At 29.4% G+C, this 14,542-nt stretch overlaps 1 protein-coding gene and 1 long non-coding RNA gene across 4 annotated transcripts; both read right to left on the reverse strand.

The window, feature by feature from the left end:
• Positions 1–413: 413 nt before the first annotated feature.
• Positions 414–2,218, reverse strand: LOC105787175 (uncharacterized). Of its 2 annotated transcripts, none has more exons than XR_001131463.2 (4): positions 1,854–2,218; positions 1,650–1,723; positions 1,405–1,510; positions 414–944 (listed from the first exon to the last, which is right to left on the reverse strand). It is a non-coding gene; the product is annotated as an uncharacterized LOC105787175 (long non-coding RNA). The 2 variants fall into 2 exon arrangements; XR_001131465.2 differs by having other exon boundaries at positions 1,423–1,510; positions 1,854–2,215.
• A 740-nt stretch (positions 2,219–2,958) lies between these two features.
• LOC105778317 (beta-amyrin 16-alpha-hydroxylase CYP87D16) lies at positions 2,959–13,964 on the reverse strand. 2 transcript variants are annotated; one of them, XM_052630581.1, is made up of 9 exons: positions 13,695–13,964; positions 13,288–13,612; positions 13,055–13,195; positions 12,703–12,975; positions 11,365–11,454; positions 11,195–11,273; positions 10,462–10,568; positions 10,233–10,360; positions 2,959–3,073 (listed from the first exon to the last, which is right to left on the reverse strand). In XM_052630581.1, the coding sequence occupies exons 1-9, from the start codon at positions 13,898–13,900 to the stop codon at positions 2,980–2,982; spliced, it is 1,443 nt and encodes a 480-aa protein (XP_052486541.1). In that variant the 5' UTR covers positions 13,901–13,964; the 3' UTR covers positions 2,959–2,979. The 2 variants fall into 2 exon arrangements, with proteins under 2 accessions (XP_052486541.1, XP_012457461.1); XM_012602007.2 differs by lacking the exon at positions 2,959–3,073 and adding an exon at positions 9,846–10,142 and having other exon boundaries at positions 13,695–13,963.
• Between the last annotated feature and the right edge of the window lie 578 nt (positions 13,965–14,542).

Consider the following 14,542-nt stretch of genomic DNA (forward strand, 5'->3'; position numbering starts at 1 on the left):
TTGGCTTTTATAGCCATATTACACAATTCTTTGTGCTATTGTTTCTTGCTTTTTCTTGCTGTTTCTTTCTCTTTTCTTGCAAGTGGTGGAATCAACGGTGACGGAGGGGCAGATCCCTTTGCTATTTTGGTGAAACAACAATAGAGAGGGTCAAGCCTCGGGACGAGGCGCGGGCGGTGCGCCCGAGGAGGAGCGGCGCACATGGGAGCTAAGGTTTCTGAGGATGAGTTTAGGTTGTAGGCCAACGGGCCGCTTAGGGTTTTTATATTTTGGGCTATTTGGGCCTCTTTTGTAAATGGACTATTGTATTTAGTTTTTATTTATTTATTTGGATTTTATTTGTCTTGGGCCCGAGCAAATTGGGCCTATTACAATTTAAATTCGGTTTGTTTTGAATTTAATTTAGCTCATAATTATTTGAATCTGATTGGACTGGTATTGATTGATACGAGAATCGATACAGGCTAAATGTATCACCCCAAATCCGGCCTAGATGTTATGGCCGAATTTAGAGTGATTACGTAAAATGATTTAAAAATTTAGCTTTCCAAAATGTTAAAAACAACTTAATTTCTATTACTAAAGAAATCTCCGATTTAGAAGAAATTATTCTTAATTAGTTGTTTAGTTGAAACCATGTTCTATTACGTTTTCTAAAAATCAGTTATTTTGCAGTGGAAAGCCTTAGAAAGAAGTATTTTTGAAAGCACAACTTGTTGATTAGAAACATATTGTCTTGTAGAAAAATGAACTTTGTCGATAAAACATTTGAGCGGTATTTTGCGAAAAACAAAATTAAAGTCCAAAACCCGAAACCACCAAAAATGTCCAGATAGTTCAAAATTTATAAAACTCTCAAACCCAAATTTAAACAAATTAAATTTATGAAAATATGGTTATAACCGAGCTCCTGTCATATCGACCCGCCTAAGTCTGAGGGCTACCTGAAAGTGACAGACAAATAGAAAGTGAGTTTTCATAATTCAGTGTGTATCTTAAAGAAAACAAAATTACAGATTTAATTTCAGAGTTATTACATAGCAAAGCAGAGATAGACGTATCTGCTATACAAACTCATAATCATATGCAAATTTACAATTCTACCCCCATCAGCTACACATTATCTCCGACATCCCTACACACCATATAGAGTATTAAATATTTATCTAGCGCTATGCATCACTTAGTGTCGGTATGACACTTTTCAGATTACTTGCAACTGCAGTGCCAGTATAATGGGCGAGATATCGCCTCTCACAGAAACACTTCCACATATTATATCCCACCCCAAAATCAAATACAATCAGAACAAAAATTATGCATTAACATTTCAAATACAAATCATATACATATATAGCATTACTCTCAATTTAAATTATCATATGATAGCTCAAATACACTTACAGATATCGGAAATTATACCAAATTTAATGTTTGTTCGTTGTTTTTCAGGTTTCTCATTACACCTGATTCAATTTCGATGCGAAAACCCTGACGAGACTTCCAAAACCTAAACACAACAATTAGGACACTTAAATCAGTAACCAAAACAAACCCATTCAGAGAACACCATCCTCAATTCATCCAAAAACTACTAAACAAACCTAAAAACGAAGCTACACAGCCCCAAAACAAAACCAAACGCTTACTCAAGCACGCAACAGCAACACACGCCCTTAAATCACTGAAGAAACGCCTCTTCCCTCTTGATCTTGATCCTCTCCTAAAAACGTAGTGAATTAATAAGATATTGCAAGGATACGAATTTTGCACTACACTATCACAATTCCGTAATTCCCAATTGCCCACATCAATTCCACAAAAGATCATAGTAGCAGATGATGGAACCTTACCTCTAACGATTTAAGCCTACATAACCGAAACAAAGGAATCCAACCAGTATTGACAAAATGCAAGAGGCAATGATTGCAAGCAAGAAAAATCAAAGAGAACCAAAGAGTAGAGAATGAAGAACAGACGTGAAAATAGAGGAAGGGAAAAAAAATAAAAGTAAAAAACTAACCCACAAATTTGAGGGAAAGAGAAAAATAAAGATAAAAGAATAAAATAACTATTTTATTTTTAAAAAATACAAATCATATCCCCAACTAACCAAATTTATTTCTTAGCGTTTAAACTTAATCCAAATTCCTCCACACAACAACAACTAGTAAATCAAAACTCAAATTGTTGAGCGTTACAACTCTGCCCTCCTTAGATTTATTTCGGCCTCAAAATTTACCTGAATCAAACAGATGTGAATATTGTTGTTGAATCGACGCCTCAAGTATTTAGCGATGGTTATACTTGCAAATGCCGCTAAATCTATGCCCAAACTCTCACACAAATATATAGTGGCATTTTATAATTTTTTTCGTCGCTAAATCTCAAACTTTTATTAAACAAAAGTTAAATAATAATAATAAAAGATGGTATCAAGTATCAATACAATTTTAAAGGAAAAACTTATTCATCCCATTCTCAACTTGATTTTTAAAAACAAAATCACTCTTAGATTTGATGGGTTTAAAGCTTTTCTCACTCTTCTTTTCAAAAACACGACACAATTACCGATAATATTTTTAAGTTAAACATTATTAATTAAATATCACAGAATCACTAAATTAAAAATTTGATATATTTTTTTATTCATGAAACTTTTACTTTAGAACTTTCAACACTATCTTCAAATGAAGTTTAAGAGGAATATAGTGTTATTGAGTCATTGAGCTTGAGCTTATGGTATTAATAAAAGATGATGGTGAACATGTTCACAACACAGAATGGATACATTCATGATCTATAAATATAGTACAATTATAAGGACATGTCCGAACATACATATGGGCACTTGTAGACTGAAATTATTACTAATATTTATAACTAATGTTATGAATAAAATCAAAACATTGGCATTAATGAACTCACATATGTATAGCATTTTAATATATATATATATATGTATATTGTAAGTGTAATTTAACCATGTTTCCTTGAAACATTAACGTAGAAGCCATCTGTAAATTCCAGAATGGGTGAACGAACAATGTTCCCTCCCTTGATTTTTGTGAACCTGTTGAATAAAATTTGCAAAACATTTTTGGTTTAGATTCTTTGGATTAAATATATACAAAATATATATACAAAATATATATATACAAAATATATACAAAATATATATTAAAAAATATATACAAAATAATGAAAAACATACCTGAATTTGAGTTCCAATGAATTACTAATCATGCCGCAATAATTGAGAGAAGTGAGATGGTGCCACTAGTGAGTTATTGTAGCAAATGTATGTTTCAGTAATTAATTTTTTGTAGTTAATGGTTTAAATTTGTATTATAGATTTTTACTTATATATAATGCCTTGTTTGTACTAGTTGGAATACATTAAATTAATAAATCTACTAATAATTATATGTATGTGAATAAAATTTTAGCCTAAAATTAAATACATATAGTTTCTGGTTACAACAACCTCGTCAGACCATTTATGAATGACTGCTATAACAATGTCAAAAGGTAATCTTAATTACGTTCGGTCCCTGACAAAAGGATGAAGATAAGCTTTCATATATTTATAATTTGATATTTGTAATGATTCAATTTTATTGGTATTGAAAAAATTAAAATTTGAGGTTGAATCTTAAATTAAGCTTTTATAATAAATAATAAATATTGAGATTTTCAAGATGAATATGAAAATAGAAAAAAGAGAATTATTAAGTAAATTATCAGAGAAGTTAATAATTAATGCATAATGACTAAATTATAAAGTAATTAGATTAGAGGATTAGATGAGGATTTAACTAAGGGCATGTGAGTAATTAAATCAAAACCAAGTTATAGCCATAATTTCCCACTAAGTAAATGAAGATAAAATCATGGCCATTAAAATTATAATTATAGATTAATTATAATTGATAATTAAGTGAATTAATAAAAGAGAGCCAGTGGAGATTGATGGGTAACATGTTAAGTAGATGATAATGGAGCATTGAGATGGGTTGATATAATCATATTTAGAATAACATTTTATTAGATAATTGCAAGTTAGGTGGTCAAGCAAATAAAATGAGTGGCATTATGTTGCATCATGTGCTTCTTAGAATAAGACATGAATCCCATTGCATTGTGATCCACGATGAGAGGAGAGAGAAGATGAAAGGAAAGAATGGGAATTGGCTTTCCATGCACTCGACGAAGGGAAAAAAGAGAGAGGAGAAAATACGCAAGGCTATGAGTAGAGTGTTTATGGGTTGGATTATTCGATTAGGTTCAAGATTCGCTCAAAATTTAAAAGGATTTGGATAAAAATATGGATGACTTTGACAAAATATTAGGTTCATATTTCGAGCTAAACTAAACTTAAACAAGTATAATGTGTATTAGTATCATACTTACGCTTGGCCCATAAACATCTTTAGCCACTCGCCCAACTTCCATTAGCTTCATTTAGAAGCCATTGGTATAGGAAAGGTGGAACCTTTCAAGTTGAATATGCTAAGTATTTAGCTTTAAACCTGGTAGAGCTTCAAGTACAAAGGGGAAAAACAATGGTTGAGTTGAGGAGAGTTTCTTAATTAATTTCTTATTGGGTTGAGAAAATACCACTAATTCTAATTCCTTGTTGGATCACAAGTGTAATTCGATATATTAATCTATGTATCTATCTTTAAATCTCAAATCGATTAATAAGAGCTAAATATGAAATTATAATATGATAATAAAACTTAGTTATTGATATATGAAAAGGATATACGATGTACACCTAAAATATTATGATGAACGATGCTTAAATACCTTGATAGTAGATTGATGCGATGATATATTGTTAAAATATTATGATGTACCACGCTTTTGACTTTGCATTGGTATCATGTTTCTAATTTGTGTAAGTTGTTATGACAATGAGATTAGATATCGCAATCTAGACTGCTTTAATTATCAAAATATCGTATTTATTTAATTAGTGATAATGATGTATATAAATCAAGTGTTTAAGTAATGATTTAAATGAAATTGAAATGAATGAAAAATAAATTCATAGTAATTATGAAGTAATAATATTATAATGGATTAGACTGTGAAATAAATTAAAAGTGAATATGTTAGGTGTGTAATTAAGAAAAGATGTTAATATGTGCATGTAAAAGTTCATGAATGAAATATATTTAGATAATTGACTTTGCTATTGTGATTAATTGTTTGTATTAATGAATTATTCTATATGCTTGTTGTAGTATTAATGTTATTTAGAATAATATTTTGTTCATTTTGTATTAAATTGATAAATAAATGAATGGCAAGTAAATGGTATTTAGTAAGTTATTCACATAGCTTAACGTATTTATTTTAAACGCATAGGTGAAAGGTAAAACATGAAAAATTTTAAGATTTCTACTCCAGTTTGAATCGTATCACTCCTCAAGTTATAAGTTCAAACTTTTGATATATGATTATAAACCTAGAAATGGTATGTACATAGGGTGATTATAGTCTTTACATGTATAGAAAAGTTGAGAACTATGAAAATTTTAGGTTATTCTATTGGGACAAGTTTTGATTTTACGATATTATATGTGATATTTAGAGATGTTTAATGATTTAAAATGAGCTTTAAAATATTAAAATAAAATATCGATGTGAATTGATCATTGAAATAGCTTAGTGGTTAGATGTAATACTCATTATTCAAGTGATCGGTTTAACCCAAGTAAGAGGTGTTACACATTTATATAGGACAAAGTCATTCATGGATGAAGTCGAATAAATCCTATTAAATCATTGAAAATGATTAAGCAATGTTTAACCAATAATAACTAATATACTTGAGATTTGTTTGAATGAACATGAGGGCCCCCTGGATTCGTACTTGGTGCATGTTGGGGGTGTCCCTGTCCCCTCTCACTGCCTTCCCATCACATCACGTGCTTGTGTAGAGAAATTCTTATTTTAATATTTGATAAAACTAAGTATAATTGGTCATATTTAGAACCTTTAATATTTCCAACTGTAACTGGCAAGGAAGTCGAAGAATTGAAGTAACTGAACTGTACGAAAGAGTCAGTCAACTTGTTTTAATTTTGGATATTTATGGTGTGCCATAGGGTTCAGTTGAAAAGTCTTCCCTGTTAAATTTATATTTTAGTTATTTAATTTTAAAAAATTATAAAATAGTTACTAAATTATCTAAATATTTTTATTTAAGTAATTCAATCCTTATGTTTTTTCTTTTAAAGTCTGTTCGGTGAGTTTTGAGCGATGATCAGTACAGTAGAATAATACTTGTTGAGTGTTTTTGTATGTTTGTCCTTCAAAGGGAGTTAAATTCTCTATTTATATGATGTGTCCCTATTCTTAGATGTGACATCCTAAATAAGTTTTTATGCATGTCAATACATACCTTATTTTAGGTGAGGGTTTGCCTACATGGTGGTGCGAACCCACCCCGTGCGAGTTCATGAGAGGATGCGAACTCATCGCGTGCGAACCCTAGTATGCGAACTATTTAGGCTATGAATCGGTCCCAGTCAAGTAACCGAGTAGCAGGTCAACAATGGTGAACACCAAAACAATACTCATTGACAAGTAAGACATATCTTAGATCCAAGCTATTCTGATAATTAGTGTTGGAGATCAAAGAAGAAAGTTGTTTAGATTTTGACTCACAGATTGATAATATTTAAAGTTGTTTTATATAAAAAAAAATTAAGCCGTAAAAGTGAAAGGGAAGTTTACCCTTTCAATTAGTGCCATAGGTAAAAATAGAGAAAATCATACATAAACGATTAAATCACTAACTATAATGAAAATTTTGCTCATGATAATTCCAACTCAATTATTTATGCAGTCCAATTAAGTTCACTCAATAAAAAGTGACCCAAATTCAATTTTTTTTCTAAATAACTTATGAAATACAAATATTTCATTTATGTGGAATATATGTTATAATTAAATGTATGGGAATCCATGTAGCATTTATCTAAAAGTTTGGAAATAAATTTTAGTTCTCCGAAAATATATATTTATTCTGCAAATAAATTTAAAAATAAGTTTAATATAACATTTGATCCTTTGAAACTTTTTTTCTAATTTGATATTTAGACTTTTATTGGTCTAATTTGGTCCTCGATCTTTTTTTAAATTTTATAATTGGGTTTGATATATATTTTAATTTGATACTTAATTTGTCTTATTTCAATTTGAAACTTAAATTTGGCTCTTTTCTTAATTTAATACCTAATTTTTTAGCAAAATAATCGATGTAGGATAGACATGTGACATGTGAAAATGACAAAATATTTTTTTATATTAAATGTTTAATTACTTTTAGTTTAATTTATTTATTTCATTTTATCAATTTAAAATAATGAATTTATTTTCTTTTGAGTTTTAGAACTCTTATTTTTTAGTATAGCTCAATGTATAATTTTTAACATTAATTTTTTTAATACTAATGATATTTTGTAGCATAACATGAATTTTTAATATAGTTTAGAGTAATCAGTATATTATTTAATAAATTTAGATATCAAATTAAACATAAAAAATTAGTTACCAAATTAGGAAAAATATATCAAATAAAAATTTTAAATATCAAAGAAAAGTGTTAAGTTTAAATATTAAAAATATTATCGATTCGTACTTTAGAAACATAATTGAGTATATATGTTAATGTCAGGCAAGTTGAGAGCCAGCCAGCGAGGGACCCCACGGCCCACTGTTTTAAGAGGGCGGCACCAATTGAAATTACAGCCGCAATTTTCGTTGGTTGGACTATTATTGACACAGAAAATTTAAAGAAAACTAATATTTTTTTACCTAGAATAAAATCGTAAAATGGATATAATAAAAATAAAAAACAAAAAGTGTGTTAAAAATTATTATTGAATATTAATTTAAATAAATTTAATGTTTTTAATAATTTTTTAAATACTTATGTATAAATTATGTTTTGATTACTAAATTTTAAAAAAGAAATTTCAATATGGTCACTATTAATTTATTATTTTCTTGTCACTTAGGGTGGGTTTGGATGGACGATTAGGTGCGGTGCGTTTAGCTTACTTTTTATTTCACGCTACAGTATCGTTATAGTATCTAATCTCACCACCAACGCTGTTTTTACGCTAATCGCAGGTAAATACACCGTCCATCCAAACTCACCCTTAGTTGTACCCTCCGCTAATGGTGCGATGGAAATCCCACGTGCCAATAAAATTGTCATTTAATACATACCTGGAATTTACTTAAACTATCGAGTAGATTATTTCTTAACAATTACGTGGATTCCATGTATATTAAGTAAATTTAATCGAGAGATATTAAGAAAAACATACTATTAATAATTTAAAGTCAGTAGGAAGAATATGAAATAAACTAAGCGAACGTAAAGAAATTAAGTGGTAGATGAGATATTTTTAATGTGTGTTTTTCTTTTATGATATTAATTATCATTTATCTTATGTTGAAACGGATGTCTTCCAAAGTCAGATATGAACATATATAAAAGACCTCAACTTCTTCACTGTCGGATGTCATCAAAATTTGATTCCGACGTGTCATGATCTGATCCAGCTCAAGTACGGTTTGTGCCCTAAGAGTATAAGTTTAAATTGGATCTTATAAGTTTCCAAGATTTGGTTACATTAAAACATGGATGGGTGCGTTTTGGACCAAAAATATCGGTGTACGCTATAAATTTAAAAAATGATAACATTTGAATATGTGACATCGGATAAATTTCCTTTAGAAATTTAAAATAAAATAAGATCAGCTTTTTTTAGAAATCTGACCTTATAAATTTAAAAAATTATAAAAATATCTAATTTCAAGATTAATTATGGCAATGGCCTAATTTTTACAAAGAAGTTAGTTGCCGCCACTTTCTCACCGACACTACCCTAAAAATATCCCAATTATATTTTAATCATTATAAAAAAAATAGATTGGAAGGCAAAAAAAAAAGGGACCTAATGAAAAAAAAAATCCAATCATGTTTTGAAGCATGCTGGAGAAAAATGTTCAAGGATCTTACCTTTTCTAGATTGGTTGAAAAAAAGTACCGCATGAGAGTATGGAGGCACCAAATTATACGTTTGGTTTATTTGGATGCTAGCTTTGTTCTTTTTTTAAATTAAATTTAAATAATCTTTAAAAGATATAAGAATAACAAAAATAAATTATTTTCATTAAAAAAAAGTACCCACAAATTGAACATTGGAAAGTTGAGGGAAAGAGAAAAATAAAGATAAAAGAATAAATAAAAGAGTAAAATAATTATTTTATTTTCAAAAAATACAAATCATACCCCCAACTAACCAGATTTATTTCTTAGTGTTTAAACTTAATCCAAACTCCTCCACGCAACAACAACTAGTAAATCAAAATTCAAATGGTTGAGGCGCCTTCCTAAAAGAAATTCCAACCTTAAAATTTACCTGAATCAAACAGATGTTAATATTGTTGTTGCATCGACTCCTCAAGTATTTAGCGATGGTTATAATTTTTTTGTCACTAAATCTCAAAGGAAAAACTTATTCATCCCATTCTCAAACTTGATTTTTAAAAACAAAATCACCCTTATATATATTAAGATTTGATGGGTTTAAAGTTTTTCTCACTCTTCTTTTCAAAACACGACACAATTACCAATAATATTTGTTAATTAAATATCACAGAATCACTAAATTAAGAATTGATATATTTTTTTATTCATAAAAATTTTACTTTGGAACTTTGAAGACCACCTTCAAATGAAGTTTAAGAGGAATATGGTGTTATTAAGTCATTGAGCTTGAGCTTATGGTATTAATAAAAGATGATGGTGAACATGTTCACAACCCAGAATGGATACATTCATGATCTATAAATATAGTACAATCATAAGTACATGTCCGAACATACATTTGGGCACTTGTAGACTGAAATTATCACTAATATTTATAACTAATGTTATGGATAAAATCAAAACACTGGCATTAATGAACTCACATATGTATAGCATTTTAATATATATGTCTATTGTGGGTGTATTTTAACCATGTTTCCTTGAAACATTAACGTAGAAACCATCTGTAAATTCCAGAATGGGTGAACGAACAATGTTCCCTCCCTTGATTTTTGTGAACCTGTTCAATAAAATTTGCAAAACATTTTTGGTTTAGATTCTTTGGATTAAATTATTAAAAAAATATATACAAAATAATGAAAAAACATACCTGAATTTGGTGACCCAGACATGTAAAAAGACAGCCACTAGAACCTTGCTGAACTCTGCCCCAGCACACGGCCTATTCCCTCCTCCAAATGGTATGAAGTTCTTTGCCATTCCATTGCTCCCAATGTTCTTTATTATTTTTAAAAATATCATAACAAATGAAAAATTATAATTAATGGCTCCCAAAGTTTAATTTAAGATCTAATCCATGGGAAAGAGTATAATTATACCTTCCATCTTGAAGGGTTGAAGGTAAGAGGATCTTCATATATATTAGGGTTTAGATGAAGTGCTGTGGGCATAACCAATAGGACCCAACCTTTTGGTATTGTATATCCTGCAATATTTATATTTTAAATTTTATCATTTAAAGGATGAATCACACTGGTTTATAATATTCAAATAAATTGGTAATAATATATAGGATAAACTATCAAAATAGTCACGTTTGTTTGTTACATGTTACATTTTAGTCACTTAATAATTACAATATTGTTTTGTAACATTTTAGTCATTGAGCGTTAATTGCCGTTAACGGTATAACGGTAAGCTAATGTGGTACATTAAATCATCATTTCAAACAAAAATTTTAGGTTAAATTATACAATTGGTCCCTTTTTTTGAGCAATTTAATTTTTTTCTTTTATGTTAAAGAGATGGAGAAGGGAGGAAAATAGAAGGAAAAGCGAAGAGAATGGAAAAGAAGAGAGAAAAAAAGGAAAGTTAAAAGAACATAAAAGAAAAAATTAAATTGCTCAAAATGAAAAATATGGAGACCAATTGTACAATTTAACCTAAATTTTTTATTTGAAATGATTATTTAATGTGTCATGTCAACTTACCATTAAACCGTTAACGGAAATTAATGGCTCAGTGACTAAAATATAATATGATAAAAATAAAAGTGACTATTTTGATAGTTTATATTAATATATATATATATATATATATATTGTTATCTACCATCGACGTGAATGTCAGCTATAACCTTCCTCAGCATCCCAGGAAGAACATTTTCTAACCTAAGTGTTTCATTAATCACCTGAAAATAGCAAAAAAAAAAAAAAACATGAACAAACAATGGGCTAAATTTATTTATTAAAAAAGTTGGCATAATCAATCAATTAACTCACGTAACGAGTGAACGTCATGGATTTGTATTCCTCCCATACAAGTCCAGAATTGGCATCTTCTCTGTTCTTTAGAATTTCCTCATGCTCCTCCTGGTTCATTTCTTAAAAACTAACATATTAATATCCAAATTTTTTCAAAGAAAATCAGAATTAAATTATTATTTTTTAGACTAAATTATAATTTTTACAATTTTTAAAGGACTTACGCAATTTACCGGTTTTAGTTTGTTTAGCCTTTGCTTACCTCTAACCCAGCTCCTGATTATATCTATCTGAGCCGTTCGCTTTTCTTACAATAATGTACCACCAGGTACATCGACACAAGTACAAGAGTAGCTACCTCTATGTACATCTGTTTATGAGTTGAATTACTCGTCCAAGTTTAAAGATTTGTTCGAAATTTAAGAGGGTTTGAATAAAAATATTAGGCCCATTTAAAATATGAGTCAAGCTTGGGCTTGAACATTCAAGACCCGAGCTCAGCTCGGCCCGACCTGTTTTAAGTTTATAATACTTTATATTATGTTATTTTTATATATTATATAATTTAGAATACATTAAAAAATAAACTTGTACTAAATATATAATACTACTCTAATGTTAAGATTACTATATAAAAAATTTTAATAAATAAAAAATGTATAAATTTATTAAATATTAATATAATATAATATAAATATAAATATATTTTTTTAAAAATAATATAAGTGGGCTTAAAATGGGCTTGAATTAGTTTTTTACAAATATGACAGGTTTTAAGTTTATATTTTGGGCGAGGCCAGGCTTGGGCAAGCAGAAAAAATATTAATATCATGCTTAAATTGGACCCAAATCCAACTCATGAACACTTGGTATATAAAAAAATTACAAAAAATATTTGAATACAAAATTAACCCTCAAACTATATCGTTTTTTTCACTTAAATATACCTATGTGTTTGTCAAAAGTGATAGATTAACTATCAATTTTTTCTATTTTACCCAACATACAGTCTCAACCAATTACTATGCCACACATAACATGTTCTATTAGATGTTGTACTGATAAAATGAGATGAAATTGCAGATCTCATTTTTACCCAAAAAACGATATTAATTGGGACCAATGGTATAGTTAACACCTATAAAAATTGCATATATTCATGTACACTTATCTAAAATCTGAATATATAACATAACCCCAAAACGCAGATTATATGATTAAAAATTATATAAATAAACCCACCAGCTATCTAAAATATTCACTTAGCAAAAAGAAATATAAATGCTTAAGTATATATTAATTTAATTAAAAGCAATAATAATGATAAGTTAAAAGCATATAAACGAAGGAACGAACTGTTAATTGTTGCAAAGCCGATGGGTTGTCCAGTAGATACATGGTAGCCAAAGTGATAGTGGGAGAAATAGTCTCGACAGTAGCAAGGAGTAGCCCAAACAGAAGGTAAGGCACGAATTCCTTCGTCAAAAATGCTTCTTTCCCAATGTCTCCTACTATTTCATCCAAATAATCTCCCGTTTTATTGCAACCTTCTGCTGAATTATCACAAGAGTACCCCTTCATTCTCTCTTCTACAACCCTACTTGTCAGCTTTATTGCTTTTCTTTTCTTCTGCAGTCAAAGATATATTTATTAGTGTTTACCCTAGAAGGATTCATGATGAAATTCATATTTAATGGCATGTTTTTACCTGTATACATTTGTAGAAAGTGGTCCCAGGGATATATAAAGGAAATGTCATAATTGATTGCAACATGTTGTTTAAATCTTCACCTAAATTTTCTTCTGGTTTATGGCTCATCAGGATCTGTGAGGTTAAATCAAATAACATCTGCAAATACCCAAACCAACAATCTATATTTATCTTTACGACAATATTTCATTCTTGGATCATCTGGTTATGTATATGCTATAATTGCTTACGGGAACAGTTTGGCGTTTTACATCGACCTCTGGCAGATTGGTCCACTTATGTAATTCTTGGTTTATTACATCCTCAAGCTCAGACAACAGCTTACGTTTGAGTGGCTCATGCCCGAAATGACCGAGAATGGAGCGCCGTAGATACCTGTGGAAGTAGCCACCTAGGTTACTCATGTTATCGTGGTGTATCATCTGTGAAAAGGAATCCATGTAATAGAGTTCGATGAGTTTCCCTTCTTGTTGCAGCAAGAAGTAGTTGAATTCGGGATCTGATGACACCGCCACCGGTCGACCCGCTATGTTTGTCTTGAACAACGGACCGTATCTAAAACCATATTTGAAAAAATGAGATACTTAATGCACTGACCTACGCAGATGAAACGGAATTTAAAGGGTTATTTTATTACCTTTTCAATCTTTCATTAATGAAAGAATGCATGTCAATGGAGTTGGAAGTGGCAAAGAAGCTAAGGGTCTCTCCTATTAGAGGGAATCCCATGGAACCAGGAGGGAGTTTGCCCTTGCATTTAGGGTTTCTCCACCTATAAATCCAGTTACCTACACTTACACTGAAAAAAGATATTATGAAAACCCAAACATACCATATCTCCATTATTATTTGACCAAAACTGAAATGGGGAAGGAGTTGAAAAGCAGAATTTGATTTCTTTCTTTAATGTTGCTCCCTTATATGGAAGCTTTAATAAATAGTCAATTGGGTAATAAATATTACTTCGAAGATGTTATTATTTTTCAAATATTTAATAAAATAATATGATGATGAGTTTTGACCTTTAAATATATTAATTTTAAGATTTAATTGAATTTTATAATAGAATTTTTTTCACCCACGCCGTGAATGTGTCATAATTTAGTATAAGAAAATATTGTTAATTGAGTTTGTGTCACAAGTCAACTTGACATATTGTATATGTGTTATTAATAGTTTCAAATTATACGTTTCATTATTTAATGGTTTTACACAAATACACGTGCGATAGAATTACTAATATGTATATAAGAGTTTAAATTATATTAGCATGGCTTTAAATAGCTATTATTTTGACCAAATGTCATTTTTAAATATTTATTAAATAACATATTTATATTCAATTTACCGTGAGCTTCAACTTTATCACCAAACCAAAGTCTCATGCGTAAAACCTAACGAGGGTTAAAGGTTGTTATGTATGTAAGATGTTATTTATGATGCTAAAAAAATTGTATAATATGATATGAATTGTAATTTAAAGGT

This window comes from Gossypium raimondii, chromosome 1 (assembly GCF_025698545.1).
Source record: "Gossypium raimondii isolate GPD5lz chromosome 1, ASM2569854v1, whole genome shotgun sequence".
In the NCBI taxonomy this organism is placed as follows: Eukaryota; Viridiplantae; Streptophyta; class Magnoliopsida; order Malvales; family Malvaceae; genus Gossypium; species Gossypium raimondii.

What these genes read in the sequence shown, in the direction of transcription:
- LOC105778317 (XM_052630581.1), bottom strand. Translation starts at nt 13,900, where the DNA reads ATGGAGATATGGTATGTTTGGGTTTTCATAATATCTTTTTTCAGTGTA. An exon ending in CGGCTTTGCAACAATTAACA is followed by an intron (nt 11,455 to 12,702) that starts GTTCGTTCCTTC and finishes GAAATGAACCAG; the next exon opens with GAGGAGCATGAGGAAATTCT. An exon ending in CCATGACGTTCACTCGTTAC is followed by an intron (nt 11,274 to 11,364) that starts GTGAGTTAATTG and finishes TGCTATTTTCAG; the next exon opens with GTGATTAATGAAACACTTAG.